Raw genomic sequence first — 15,034 nt, 5'->3', positions numbered from 1 at the left:
GCCCCGGAGGTTCTCCTGGGTGGTGAAGGGTCAGGCCCGTCGTCTAAAGCACCTCTTTCTGCCTCCAGGGCTGTCTAACCCATTCCGGGGGCTCCTGAAGCTGGGCACGGTGGAGCGGCGGGGGGCCATGGGCATCTGGAAGGAACTCTTCTGCGAGCTCTCCCCGCTGGAGCTGCGCCTCTACCTGAGCGGCGAGGAGCACACCTGCGTGGAGAACTGCTCACTGCTGCGCTGTGAGTCCGTGGGGCCGGCCCACAGCGACGGCCGCTTCGAGCTGGTCTTCTCGGGCAAGAAGCTGACCCTGCGCTCCTCGTCCCGGGATGAAGCCGAGGACTGGCTGGACCGTGTGCGCGAGGCGCTGCAGAAGTGCCGGCGGCCCCAGCAGGAGGAGGAGTGGGTGACCATCCAGTACCCAGACCAGCCCGAGGACCCTCCAGAGGCCCCCCAGGGTGGCCGCCCCTCCCACTCAGACCTGCTCTCGGAGCCTGAAACCCGGCAGGGCCCGCAGTTTGACTGGTCTTCTTCCCAGGTTCCCGAGCCCGATGCTATTAAAGAATCCCTTCTGTACCTGTACACAGACCGGACCTGGATGCCCTATATCTTCTCCCTGTCCTTGGAGTCTCTGAAGTGCTTCCGCGTGAGAAACAATGAGAAGATGTTAAGTGACAGCCATGGAGTCGAGACCATCCGAGATATCCTGCCGGACACGAGCCTTGGGGGCCCATCCTTCTTCAAAATCATCACGGCCAAGGCCATCCTGAAGCTGCAGGCCGGGAACGCTGAGGAGGCCGCCCTGTGGAGGGACCTGGTGCGCAAGGTCCTGACGTCCTACCTAGAGACGGCTGAGGAGGCAGTGACACTCGGTGGGAGTCTGGATGAAAACTGTCAGGAGGTGCTGAAGTTCGCCACGCGGGAGAACGGCTTCCTGCTGCAGTACCTGGTGGCCATCCCCACGGAGAAAGGCCTCGACTCCCAGGGCTGCTTCTGTGCAGGTGCCGACTCGCTGTCCCGCCGCCCTCAGCCTGCTAGCCTCGCTCTGCCCGCAGTGGGGTTCCTACTCTAGGCTCTGCACCCCTTCCTGCTCCCCACGAGCGCCCCCATCCTGCCCCGGGGAAGTTGCAGCAAATGAGGCTGTTCCATGATCACATTGTATTCTTTTGGAGCAGGGGCATGGTACCCTTCCAAAAAATTTTTGCATGCTTTTGCGAGTGGACACAGTTTTTTTAAAAATTACAAAAATGGTCTCGTACTACTCAGAGCTGTCCAACAGAACTTTCTGTGATGATGAAAATGTTCTAGATCTGTGCTGTCCAGTGCGGTCGCTACAAGCCACATGTGCCTACTGAGTACTTAAAATGTGGCTTCCTAGTGTGGAAGGAACTGAATTTTCAATTTGCTTTAATGTAAATATATTTAAATGTAAATGGGCACCTGTGGCTCGTGGCCACTGTTTTAGACAGCGCAGCTGTAACTATTGTTCTGCAACTTGGCTTTTTTCTACTTAGGAATATATTATGCATATTCTTCTACGTCAGTACATCTGCTCTGTCATTAGCATCATCAAATCCTGTGCTGGGCACTGGGCCAGATGCTTTTTTTGGATTGTCTTGTTTAATCCTCACAACAACCCTGTAGGGATTTATCTCTATTTATAACTGAGGAAACTGAGTCACAGGGCTGGTAAGTACCTGTCCCACGTTCATACGGCGAGTGATGGTGGAGCCCGCAGAGGACTTGATGGTCCCAGAACCTGTGCTCTTTTCCAGGTCCTCACAGGGCCTCTCCACTCCCTTGCTTTCAAGGCTTCGTGATCTTCCGCTGCTCACGTTCCATTTCTAGCTCTTCTCCCCAACCCAGACACCCACGTCCATCACCCTGGGCCCTCCGGGTGAACTGTGAGGAGGTGGCCTTGCTGCAGAGTGTGCCAGAGGGAGGCTTGCGGCTGCACGTGGTCTAGGAGCTGTCCCATCGTGGGGGAGGAGCCTGTGGGACTGGAGGGGAAAGCCTGCTTCAGGCATCTAGAAGGGAGTGGTCTGCCGCTGGTGCCCCTGGAGGATGGAGAAGCTAAGCAGAGCAGCGCTTCCTGCAGAAAATATCTTCAAGCTGCTGCTCACCCCTCGCCCCCCACCTGCCAGACCCTAACGCTCACACTTTGCCCTTCAGCACGTGGGTGCCAGTCTCAGTGAGGAGGCCAGGCCTCCGGGGCTGGGAGGAGGGCTCCCTCGCTGGGGATGTGGATGCTGGTGGGTGGCTCTCCCCACGCCTGCCACCCGCCAGCCTGCCGGCCAGACTGAAACTGGGGAGCTCCGGCCTCCTTTCTGCCTGCGAGCACAGCTCGGTGGCCGGGCAGACACCAACCTCTGACATCTGGCTTGTATTTCATAGTTTACAGGGCACTTTCAAAACTCCATTTAAACTTTGCAATAACCCCACAGAATAGCAAGTAGTAGGGAATTGGAACCTTGCAAAACTTGGGTGAAGGTCAGGATGAGACAGCTAGCATGCAGAAGAACCGGTCCTTCTAGTTCCCAGGAGGTGGAAGGGACTCATTCCCTGGCCCTGTAGGAGACAGGGCCTGTGCTCAGGATTCGAGCCAGGCCTTTGTTGTGCCCTGGGCGCACCCCACTCCCGGTCCCCCCACCTTCCCGCCCCACTGTGGAGGGCCCTCCAGCAGAGGGACTGAAGCTGGCCCTGAACCACTGTCCCGAGGTTATCAGGCAGCTGTGGCTTCCAGCTGGCACCAGGCCATGTCCAGACAGCCCTGCCTCTGTCTGGCTTCCCCACCCACTCCCTGTGGCCAGCCCCATGTCCCCAGCTCCTGCCCTGCTTGCCAAGACCCTGACTCCGTGGCTTCCATTTCTGGGCCGCCGTGGAGGGGTGGACCTAGAGGAGGCTGGCATTGTTGTGCAAGCAGTGAAGAGAGGCAGCTGGGAATAAGAGAATGAGGGCTGTACACCAGCCCCACCCAAATCTGACTCCAGCTGTGCCACTCAGTCGTTGTGTGACTGGGCAGGTTTCCTGACCTCTCTGTGCATCAGCTTCTTCAGCTGTGAAATGCCGCTGATAATTCTTAACAGTGTTTTGTCGTAAAGATTAATTAATAGGGTTGATTCTGACTGGTGGGAATATGAGCGGTGGTGGTTTTCATCTTCGTACTCTCCTTTTTAATCTTTCTATGGATACTTTCCTTAGATAGGGGGCCCTTTCTGCCTTGGCCGCTTCCGTGTTGTTCAGGAGCTGACTCCATCCCCACCGCTGCTCACCCTCTCACTGTTCTTCTCCCCAGGCTGCTCCCGGCAGATCGGCTTCTCGTTTGTACGGCCCAAGCTCTGTGCCTTCTCTGGCCTCTATTACTGTGACATCTGCCATCAAGACGATGCCTCAGTGATCCCGGCCAGGATCATCCACAACTGGGACCTCACCAAGCGCCCGGTAAGTCTGGAGCCCAGCCTGCCGTGGCCACACAGGGCTGCCGAGTGACAGAGGAGGGGTTGCTCCTCTTTGTGGCTGCTGTTCATATGTTTGGGGGAGTTTGGCTCTAGGGAAGCCCGGGTCACTAGTTCAGGCCCCATGATGTGGGGGAGTTGACCAAGAAAGTAACTGGGTGCTGGTCTCCAGCCCCTGGACAGAGCTCTGTCAGTGCCTACCTTTGTCCTCAGGTGGGAATCTGAGGATGGTTTGCTGCAGCTCCCCATGGATACAGATAAAACTGTTTAAAGCACCAACAGCTAGATACATAGATGGAAATGATAGATAGGATAGATTAGATATAGATGGCTGGGTGGATGGGTTAGGTGGGTAGATGCGTGCATGGATGGATGGGTAGATCGGTGGATAGATGTGGATGAGTGGATGGAAGGATGAGTGGGTTGATGGATGGGTGGGTAGGTGGATGAATGGGCTAGCCAGCTGGCTGCACTTCCCCTGGGAGCATTTTTCCGTGCATTTTTTTTTTTTTTAACATACGCATCTACTTTTATTTTTTTCACCATTGAAAATCATCTTTATTCGGTTGTTTAGTCTTTCTTCCCCACCCCCAAGAATACAAGCTCCTGCATCTACTTTTTGTAAAGTTTGGGATCATACTGGACTCATACTGCTTTATAACATGCTCTGTTTAGTTAGTATTACATCTTGGGTACTTTTTTATATTCACCAAATGCTTCTGCATAAGATGTATTCTATGATCTTTCAGATTTTCCTCTTCTTCAGCTGAGCTTACCCACTTACATAGCTGTGTTACCATGAACAAACTATTTAACTTCAGTTTCCTCGTCTGTAAAGGGGGATTAATAACAGCGTCTGTCCCCAGGCTGTGTGAGGACTAAAAGAGACAGTACCCACCAGTCACTTAGATGGTGCCTTACATTAGTGCCCTGAGGCCTCACCTTCTGCCCCTAATTTGCTTGAGGGTCTGACTCAAGGAGTGCAAACTTGGCTTTCTTCCAAAGGCACAGATTTCTGCTAAGACAAGACACAGAAACACCGGGAAGAGGTTGGTTGCTTCTCTCAAGACCCAGGCCTGCCAGCCGTGCCGCCTCACTGTGTGGAGGTGTCTTCACGTGTCCCCATCAGAGTCCAGGGAACATGATTCTCAGGGCCTGTACCACCCTGACCTCCACCCCCCTGGGGGTGAGAACCTCCCAAAGACATTAGCTTCACTTTGGCTTTTTTATTGGTTACCTCATCCCCACCCCTGCCCTCAATGTTAAGTATTTAACTAACTACATGGAGAAAATTAAACCTCAAGATCACCACAAATGCAAAGAACCCTCTGGCCATAAAACACCCTCACTATTTACAACACCCAGATACCTCTGTTGAGCCATCTTCTTTTCACTGCTGTAATTTTGGTGCCACTTCCTCTTTCCAACTGGAGAATTATAACACTTCCCTTAGGGTGCCTGAGGTCAGGAAATATCCAGCTCTCTCAAAGATCCCGGGCCTGGGAAGGACACGAAAATTCACACTAGAAAGTGGCTGATTGGCGGGTTAGGGGCCCTTTGTCCACTGTTACCACTCTGGCTGACCCACTTGTGCGAGGTCCGGCTGGCACTACTTGGCAGGATGTCAGCCCAGGCCTGGGGCTTCTCTCTTTGTCTGTCTCCTCCACACCCACGGGGGAGGACCAGTCCCTGGGGAGCTCGAAGCCCATGCCTGTCGGCAGCACTTGGCAGTTTTCAGTGCGCATTCCTGCGTGGTATTTCATCTGAGCATCCCCGGAAGCCTGGGACTGAGTTGTCGGAAGGGCTGGGGAACAACAGTTTGACCTGAGTCACGGACTCACCAGGCTTTTGCCTGTGGGCTGCCTATTGGCTGGGGGCTGGTTCCTCAGGGCTCTGGGAAATGGGAAAAGATGGAGTTGTCAGCTGCTGGGGGAGGCGAGAGATGCTGGTGAAGCTGGTGGAGCAGCCCCCAGCCTAACAGTCTCCTGAGGGCCCTATTACATACCCCTGAGCCAGGGGACAGACACCTGGACCACACAGGCACTCACAGAGTCTGATGGCAGCTCCCCTTTACTGAGGATATGCTTACATGGATTTTCTTTTCATCTAAGCTCAAAATTATCCCATGCGGTAGGTGGGAGGTAGGTTTTATTTTCCCCATTTTACAGATGAGGAAACTGAGTCACAGAGAGGTTAAGTAAGTTTCATAAGGCCATACAGCTGGGAAGGGGTGAACCAGGAGCCAAAGCCCGACTCGTAAGCGCTGCAGGGCGGTTGACGGTGGAGAACATCTCAGCTCCTCCATCCTTATCACGGCAAGGAGGAGACTGCAGGGGAGAGGGGCTTCTCTTCAGCACGTGAGGCAGCCAAGTGTGCAGAGACAACACCTCGGTTTAGACCTGGGCTCTGCTTTCTTCTGGTGGCTTGGGTAAGCCACTTCAGCTTCTCTGAGTCTCAGTTTCCTCATGTGTAAAATGGGGATGATGACACCTTCCCTTTTGGGTTGTTGTGAGGATGTGGTCGAGGTCCTTAGCCCAGTGTCTGGCAAATAGTAGGTGCCCAGTAGTTCGCTTTGGCATCAGGGTCAGGGCTGCGGGTAGAACCTTCAAAGTCCTATCACGTGGGAGAGGCCCAGATTGATCACTCAAATCCACATGGAGACTTGGGGGGCCCTGGTTGGTGCTGCTGGCAGGGGTGGAGGGAGCTCAGGAAACCTCTAGTTAAGCTGTGTCTGATCCGTAGCTTCCTGTAGTTGGAGCCTGACTCAGACCTGTCACCTGGTTCCTGAGTCGGCCCGGGGTATTGCCTGTTTCCCTTCGGCAGGAAAATGGGGGCAGGGACGACAGGAAATAGTGGGAAGGATCTGTGAGGCCCAGGAGGAGAGGCGCGTTGACCGGAGCAGCCCCTCCTCCGTCCCAGCACTGCCAGGAGGGGCAGCAGCTGGTGTCAAGGGGGAAGAGTGGGTTTGGAAGTCAGATAGACTGGGTTCACATCATGACTTGTACGAGCCGTGGACCTTGGCCAAGTCACTTCCTCTCTCCGAACCTCAGTTTCCTCATCCATAAAATGAAGAAGGTACCACTTCCCTCGGCAGGTGGTTGGAGGGGTGAGCGAGTGAGTAGGTAACACAGTGCCTGGCCCTCAGGTGCTCACCAAACGGCCCTCCTGTCTCACCCTCGCTGCCTGGTGGTGTCCCCAGGTCTGCAGGCAGGCCCTGAAGTTCCTGACGCAGATCCGGGCCCAGCCCCTCATCAACCTGCAGCTGGTGAACGCGTCTCTGTACGAGCACGTGGAGCCGATGCACCTCATCGGTAGGAGCCGGGAGCAGCTGAAGCTCCTGGGGGATTACCTGGGCCTGTGCCGAAGCGGAGCCCTGAAGGAGTTGAGCAAGAGGTGAGCACCCTGGGCATGCATGGACACACACACACACACACACACAAATACACATACACACACAGGGTCAGTGCAAAAGCAGCTTCTTGGGAGAAATGCCAGGGCTGGGAGGAGAACTCCTTCCCTTTGCGCTTAGAAGTGGCTTTTATTTGTGCGTGTATTTGTTCATTCATTCGTTTGACAAATATTTACTGAGAACGTGCTCAGGGTCCATCACTGGGCTTGGGGCATGGGCCCAAGCGCTGAGCAAGGTGGACCTGGGTCCTGCCCTCTGGAAGGCATGGCAGGTGAGTAAGGCAGCAGCTACCACCAAGAGTGAGGGCTGGAGGAGAGAGTAGGACGCCCTGGAAGTCCTACTAGAGGGGCGGGGGATCTAACCCAGACTGGAGGAGGGCGGAGTGGGGAAGGCTCCCTGGAGGAACTGACATCCAGGGTGAGACCTGCCAAACGAGTGGGAAAGCGAGGAGACGCAGGAAAGACTGTTCCAGATAGAAGGAGTGATGTGCTCAGGCTGTGAATGAAGGCCCCATTCGTGGAAAGAACAGGGAGAACTTTCGGGGGAGTGAGGAGGGAAGTAGGGATGTGGTGAGAGGAGGCTGGAGAGGTAAGAAGGGCTGTGTCGCCCTGGCTCCTCTGGTTCCCACTAGCCGTTCACCCCATGGCGGCTTTGCTTTGCTGCTGTGGCAACATCCGTCCCCAAATCCTCGCCAGAGGACAGGGTTGCATGGGACCCTTAGGATGCCCTTCAGGAAGCTTCTTGGTACCCGGGGCCTGAGGGGGGCCTTCAGTGCTCAGTCGGGGGTGAGGGGTGACACCTTCTGTGGGGCTGTGCTATCCTGGGGCCCTAGGAGGTCAGACCTCAGGTGGATGAGCTGGTGCTTGCTGCCCAGTTGGGCTTCGTTGCTGGGTTTCTGAGGTCTTAGAGCAGCTCACAAGCCCCTCCACTTTCCCCCTGCAGCCACTCCTCCCGACAGCGCTGGCACAGAGACCACCTGTCTGACGGGCTCGCCTGCTCAGTCCTGGTCCCCGTGCTCCCAGAGCCGCTCCCGCTCGGCTCCTCAGGGCCAGGGCGGCACAGGGAGAGACTGCTGCGGGGAGCCCTCTCCTAGGCAGGGAGCAGAGGCTGGCCCCTCACAGGCTCCCAGAGCAGCCGGCTGAGCCCTGGTCTCCCCCTCAGGGCCCAGAAGAGCAGAAAGCCCTTTGGGGGCCACCATGAGAGACCTAGAAGGCTGCTGCTGGGGAGGCTATTTCTGTCTCCATCATCATCTCAGTGCCTGGGTCCCTACTCACTCCCATCCTTTCTGAGATTCCAGGACCCAGGGCTCCAGAGTCTGCCCTCCTGCCCCGCTGTCCAGGGTGGTAAAAGCTCAGGTCAGGTGGGACCCTGTCACCCTCCCCAGTCCAGGGTTCTCTGCAGACCTGAGAAGACCAGGTGCCTGTAGGGTGCGTCCTGGGTGCTGGCCTCATTCACCCATCCCTGCCGCGCTGAGAGTGTTTGGTCAGCAGCCTTACTGGCCTGTCCGGGCTGCCCTGCCTGGGCACTGGGGACAGTCCTGCCTCTTTCTCTCTGGCCCTGCTGTTCCCATCCTTGGGCGGCAGCACTGCACACGGTGCTCCCAGCCTTTGAGAAAGCAAGGCCAGGCCTGTGGAAGTCCCATTTCAGAAGCAGCGTGGGGCGGGGGAAAGAGTTCAGGAGCAGCCTCCGCCTGGCCCCAGATCCGCTGTGTGACTCAAGGAAGTTGCTTCACTTCTCTGAGCTTCAGCTTTCTTGTCTGTAAAATGGGCCAGTGATCCCTGTGTTGACGTGGCCTACCAGAGTTGTGGTGAGGGCCACATGAGGGGCTCAATGTCTGGGGTGGGACAGGGACAGGTGCACAGATGGCCCTGGGTCAGGGCGGTCTGTGCCATGAAGAAGGAAGGAAGGGCCAGGGGAGCTCCCGGAGGAGGTGGCATCAGCTGAGGGTTTGTGAAGTTCGTTTCTTTTGTTCTTTTAAAAAGAAAAAGTGCTTTTCTTTTTCTTCTTTACAAAGATAGTATTCAAATAGTATGAAAGAGAGTCAAGCAGAAAGTTGGGATCCCCCTTCTCTAGTCTGGCCACCATCAGTTCTGTTAGATGCTCCAGACCCAACTTGGTCCTCACACAGGAGAACGGAGTTGCCACAACACAAACGGCATCACGTACGTAGTGAACTGGGGTTCAGCAAAAGAAGCAGAGGAGAAAGCGGAAGGGAGGGCCCGCTTTCCTGGCTAAGGGAACCCACGGCATGGAGGCGGGGCAGGAGCATGGCTCGCCAGGGCCTTCGGGGGGCTCAGGGCAGTCAGGTGGTGGGTCAGGGGCCAGACCTCGAAGGTCCCCTGTGCCACAGCAAAGGCGTCTGGATTTCATTCTGCTGGCAGTGGGGAGCTGTTGAGGGGTTTTGAGCAAGGGACGGTCACGTTCAGTCAGGAGTTTAGGAAAGACCAGTTTAGCAGCAGTGGGGCGTGGGTGCTGGTGTAGGAATTGGCCCAGGAGGTGAGGAGGCCTGGACTGAGTCGGCCAGAGTGAAGGGTGAGAGGACGGGAAGGGCTGAGGAGAAACAGGCAGGTTTTGGATGTGGGATCCCCTTTCTCTCAGGGGGCTGCCCTGGCGAAGGGGACTCCTCCCTGACTTCATCTATCCCAACAGTTGTACGGCCTCACTTGAGGGTGTGACAGACCCAGGGTAGGTGGCTCGTAGGGAAGGCCCTGGGCCTAGCTGGCCCCCTGGGCTTCCACGACTACGGGCAGAGGGCAGATGACAGAGGACTCTCCATCCAAATCAGCCCCACCCTTCCTGCCGGCTCAGGAACAGCCTGTGCACCCCGCACCCCCTGCATTTTCCTGGTGATAAGCGGCAGCGTCCTGTTCCCAGAAAGCTGGAAGTTTACTGGGGAGACCAGCATGTTGAGCTGAGCAGACAGTGGCCACATCCTCACCCCACGCAGCACAGCCTGGCCTGCCTGCCTGCCTGGTGGAACTTGCCATCTTGGCCCCGGGTGGGATCCCCCCTGGACCACAACTGAGGCCATGGGGTGGGCAAAGCCAAGCACCCACTCCAGATGCCGCGGGGCCTGGCACCTTCCTGCCCCCAGATGTCCAGAGCATCCTGGGGCAGGTTCCCACGCTTCCTCAGACTGGGAGAATTCTCCCCCCAACCCCAGTACCAACACAGACACACAGCAAGGTCAGACAAGTTTTTGTACCAGGGGAATTTCTGCAGGTGTTTCCTCTCCATCTCTCAGGATGTGACCCTTGGGATCTGTGCCATTGGTGAGGTGGAAACTAGAGCTGGGTTGGCAGCTGAGCCCTCATCCTCTGCCTCCCCCACCTCTGAAATGGGATCTGCTGCACTCAGGACATGTCTCAGCTCCTCTCCCATAGCACTGAAACCAGATGCTTGAATGTCTGTCCCTCCACTAGACCAGGGGCTACAGGAAGGCAGAGGCCACGTCCTGTGCATTTCTGTCCCCAGCCCTGTCCCTGGTATGTAATGGTGGCAATAATGACAACAGCTAACACCTACAGGCATTCACTGGGTGGAAAGGATGCAGGCTCTGGAGCCAGACTCCTGCGTTCGTTCACACTCCAGCTCCGCCACTTACTAGCTGTGTGACCACAGGCAAGTTATTTAACCTCTCTGGGCCTCCATTTCCTCTTGCAAAATGGGGGTTATAATAGTGTCAACCTCACAGGAGTCTTGTGAGAATTAAGTGAGTTAATATATATAAAGCTCTTAGTCTCGTTCCCGGTACCAAGCGTTAGCTTTCCTCATCATCCTCATCATTATTATTTTTTAAACAGATGTTTATTTTTTTATATCTTCAAATTAAAATTTTTGCGGCTTTATTGAGTATAATTGACAAAATTGTAAGACATTTAAAGTGTATGTTGTGATGATTTGACATATGATTACATTGTGAAAGGATTCCTCCCATCTGGTTAATTAACATATCCATCATCCTCACATATTTTATATATTTTTATGTATATACATGGTGTGTGTGTGTGTGTGTGTGTGTGTGTGTGTGTGTGTCTGAGAGAGAGAGAGACAAAGACAGAGACAGAGAGAATATTTGAGTTCTACTCTTAGCAAATTTCAATTATACAGTGCAGTGTTATCAACTGAGGTTAATAATTATTCATTGTTTACTATGTATGAGGCACTGTGCCAGATGCTTTAAATAAATTATTTCATCCTCAGAACAGCTCTCTGTTTCAGGTGAGGAAACCTGAGGTTCAGAGAGGTTAAGTAACTTGCCCAAGGTCCCAACAGCTTGTCACCTGGAAGCCCAGATCCCAAGCCCAGGCGGCTGACAGCTCCGCCCGGACGGGAGCTGTTTATGCCTGGTCAGCAGCGCTGAGGGAATGAAACCAAACCCAGGTTGGCCCGGGTTCCTTCTAAGGAATCTCTTGTGTTTTCTTTGAAGGCTCAACCACAGGAATTATCTCTTGGAGTCTCCTCACAAGTACAGTGTCGCGGACCTCCAGCAGGTAAGAATGCCACCCCCCAGACCTCTCTAGAGGGACCTTATTCCTGGAGAAATCAGAAAGGGAGATGATGGGGTTGGGGGAGAGTGCCTGCAGTCTACTGAGGCCAGACGGCCGTCTTCAGCTTTTTGGTAGCTCGGAACGGGTGTCCTGCCGTCCACACTTCCTGGGCAGTGGCTGAGCCCCCAGCGCCCCTGGGACAAGCAGGCACTGCAGCAAAGCCCAGGATCACAGGGCTCAGCCCCTTCCCTGCGTCTGGACTCCTCCCCGGCAGGGAGGACAGAGGGAGGGGTGAGGGTTTGGGACGTTCCTTTCCTCAAGGGAGGGTACAGTGGATTCCTCCGTGCTCAAGGGCTGCACGTGCTCAGTCTGATTCTGGGAGGTTTTCTCGCCCAAGTGGAAGGAAACTCCTCTTGGGGTAGGAGTTCTTCAGGCAGGGTGCCAGGAGCAGCAGCAGACCACGTCTTGCAGACGGCCTCAGGCTCGGCACAGGTGCTTAAGAGGCCCCGGCGGCCCGGGCTTGCCCTCCACAGATCGCGGACGGGGTGTATGAAGGATTCCTCAAGTCCCTCATCGAATTTGCCTCCCAGCACGTCTACCACTGCGACCTGTGCACCCAGCGCGGCTTTATCTGCCAGATCTGCCACCACCATGACATCATCTTCCCCTTTGAGTTTGACACCACAGTCAGGTATGCGGACCCTCAGCCAGCCACCCCGCCCCACCCCCATTCCCACCCGGCCCCCCGGAGTCCCCGGGCGGCAGGCCCGGTGCCCAGGGAGGGGGACAAGACGAGCCCTCACAGGACTCCCTGCCTCTACCGAGCCATCCATGTTTCTGGAGAAGAGGTGGCTGCTGCCTCTTTGGGTTGCGGTGGGAGGACCTCAGTTTTGTCCTTTATGAGCAGGTGGAGGAGGAACTGGATGAGTTTCTGGCCTGGAGTGTTGGCACAGGCCGGGCATAAAGCGGGCACCTGGTGGGTGGTACCTGCCACTGCCTCTGCCCCTGTAACAATTGTTCTTGTCCCCAGTTATTGCTCATTATCAGAGGCCTCTAAATGGAAAAATTCATCCACCAAACCTCCATTCCAACCCATGTGGGAGTGGAAAACTGAACTGGTGGGAGCATTCATTCATTTTCAGTAGGTGTCCCCGGACCCGGATTTGACCTCTGAACAGACCTGGAGCTGAGTTCTTTAAACTGCAGAGTGTTTGAAACATAGGCAAGAAATCGTTCTGTGAGTCTCAGCAGTATTTATAAAAAGGGAAATAGAATAGAGAGTATGAGCGTGGGTTGCGGGGCTTAGGGGTAAGCACTGTGGCGAGAACCTTTTGTCCCGGAACAGAGAGGCAGTGCCATGTGCCATGGGTGGCAGGCCCCCGTCAGGAACACTGACCAGCCTCGAGCCCTGGGAGGCCCATCGGTCCCAGCAGTGCTTGCTGCTTTCTCCCAGGTGTGGCGAATGCAAGACCGTCTTCCACCAGAGCTGTCAGGCCGTGATGAAGAAGGGCTGCCCCCGCTGTGCCCGCCGGCGCAAGTACCAGGAACAGAGCACTCTCGCCTAACCCCATTTCCTGTCCCCACCGGGGACCCGGGGCTCAGCCATCCCAGCTGGGTTGGCCATCAGCCTGGGTCACGCTTTCAAGGTGTCACAGATGTCTCCCTTGTCAGGAAGACTCTCGGATGTGATCAGAGCATGAGCCTATGAGAGGGAGCCTTGGGAGCTCTTGATGACACCTCCTGCCCCCCACCCACCTGCTCCAGGAGGCCGGGACACCAGCAGATGCCCCTGTCTGAGGATGTGGGAGGAGAGGGGCTTTGCACTAATTGGCCCGGATCCCCTCACTGACACACCATCTCCATTAGGGCTGTTCAAACACTGTGGAAATAAGACTTGGGAAGCATTTTCAATTCCACATTCCTGATTAAAAGGCCTAGTTTTTTTAAGGTGGGTTTTTTCCCTTCATATTTCAACAGAAAATATTTTTTTATTCTTGACCCTCCACAAGTTACCCAAGAAATCCAGGCACTCTCACCCTGAGCAAATGTGCAGGAACTGCTCAGGCCAGGCCTGTAGGCGGGTGGCGGCTGGGTGGACAGGCCCCCTAGGACAGAGCCTGACAGCTGGCGGGTGCCTTTCCTTCCCCCTCACCGAGCGCTCGCTGCCGACAGCTCCTGTACAACGTGCCAAACCCCCGGGGGGCCAGGCAGGCTCAGTCCTGAGGACCGTGTGTTTCCTCTCCCTCTCCTCTCTGCTCCCCGCCCCCTCCTCGCCTGAAAAGCCCATCACTTCCTCCATGTCAGAGCCCCTGGCTCTCCCATAGCCTGGGATCTTGGTCCCACAGGAGGAGGGGAGTGACTCGGAACCAGCACTGTCAGCACTTTGAGCCTTCCTTGGTCCAGGGAAGGGTCGCCATCTAGCCCACCCCTCAGCCCCCTGCCCTCCTCACTCCTACCACTGACAAGCAGCCAGCCAGCCAGCCGGGCGGGGGACTGCTGCAGACGCAGGAATGCATCCCCGCCTGACTGACCCCCACCGGGACAGAGGTAGGCTGGGTCCCCACTGTCGAACAGTGACCCTCGTCCTTCCACGAAGAGTGTCAGCCCTGCTGCTGAGATGTGCAGGGACACGCAGGAGAAGCCACCCTCGTGGAAGGATGCTCAGCCTCAGTTTACAAAGCCATGAGAGTTCACAAAGCTTTGCTGGACTGGCCCAGGAGGGGCGCTGCCGAGAGACTGGAAAATTTCACTGGAGCACAATTGCCTTTTGAAGGGGCCTTGGGGTGGAGCCTGGAATTGTTTTCAAAGTGATATTTAGACCCTTGGGGTTGGGGGGTGAAATCTGGGCATGATTTCTCTGTTGCCTCCCCCCCCCCCCACCTCTCCTGGATCCAGCAGGCACCCCTCAGCCCTGGGGTCTTCTGGCCATCCTATCTGCACTTAGCTTGGATTGGGGGCCTTAGGTGGAGATCCGCCTTCACTGTCAAGATACGAACCTACTCCCACCTCTCCCTTGGGCTGATTTGGCTGCTGAGTCACCTGCCCAGCCTTGTGGAGCTGGATAAATTGTGCAATAGAATCGAGGAGGTGGTAGGTGGATGGGGGAGGGGGCTGTCACACAGCTTCCCTGTCCCCATCACGGAAGATGGTGCACACCTGTGCCCAGCGCACCAAAGAAAGTGGATCCTTACCCCCATCCCCACCCCCCATAGCCAGCATTAATGCTCCACCACAAACACAGCCTGATCAGAGCCGTAAGTGGTCCAGATCCCTGAGTGAGCCTGGGGTGGGCAGCGCCGCCTGAGCCCAGCCCTGTTTCCTCGGGCCTGTGAGTATATTCTGTATTCCAGAGGGTCCCTAGGAGGCAGCAGGAGGAGCTCACTTTGGTCTGGCGGGGCCTGGCACGCCCCACTCCCCGCCCTCCCTGAGATCAGTAGCCTTAGAGCTGCCCGTCCCCCATACCAAAAAGCTGCTGATGCTTTCGGATGAGTTGACTTTTAACCCCCTCACCTCCAATGGGAAGCTGATGTGAACCTCAGTAGTGCCCACACTATTTTTAAAATTTAATTTTATGCAATAAACTGTTTCTAGTGAGGGGCCCTGGCCCTGAGAAGTGCTTTGCAATGTACCGAAGGAACTGCTGCGTGTGATTTTTGAATGATTTTGCAGTAAAGACCTGATCTTTCTAA

The 15,034-nt window shown here is 55.7% G+C and overlaps 1 protein-coding gene across 2 annotated transcripts in view; it reads left to right on the top strand.

Annotated features, from left to right (window-relative positions):
- PLEKHM1 (pleckstrin homology and RUN domain containing M1) overlaps nt 1-15,034 on the top strand; it is a 51,156-nt gene extending 36,122 nt beyond the window's left edge. The window contains exons 8-14 of one of the 2 annotated variants that reach the window (XM_068530864.1): nt 69-992; nt 3,287-3,432; nt 6,646-6,839; nt 11,285-11,348; nt 11,879-12,036; nt 12,376-12,486; nt 12,799-15,034. In XM_068530864.1, the coding sequence (XP_068386965.1) occupies nt 69-992; nt 3,287-3,432; nt 6,646-6,839; nt 11,285-11,348; nt 11,879-12,036; nt 12,376-12,486; nt 12,799-12,910 (1,709 nt within the window). In that variant the 3' untranslated portion in view covers nt 12,911-15,034. The remainder of the gene's footprint in view (nt 1-68; nt 993-3,286; nt 3,433-6,645; nt 6,840-11,284; nt 11,349-11,878; nt 12,037-12,375; nt 12,487-12,798) is intronic. The other variant, XM_068530863.1, reaches the window with a different exon arrangement.

This window comes from Eschrichtius robustus, chromosome 20 (genome assembly GCF_028021215.1).
Source record: "Eschrichtius robustus isolate mEscRob2 chromosome 20, mEscRob2.pri, whole genome shotgun sequence".
NCBI classification, from domain to species: Eukaryota; Metazoa; Chordata; class Mammalia; order Artiodactyla; family Eschrichtiidae; genus Eschrichtius; species Eschrichtius robustus.
The sequence above is the reverse complement of the archived record's forward strand: the minus strand, read 5'-3'. Positions and strand labels throughout refer to the sequence as shown.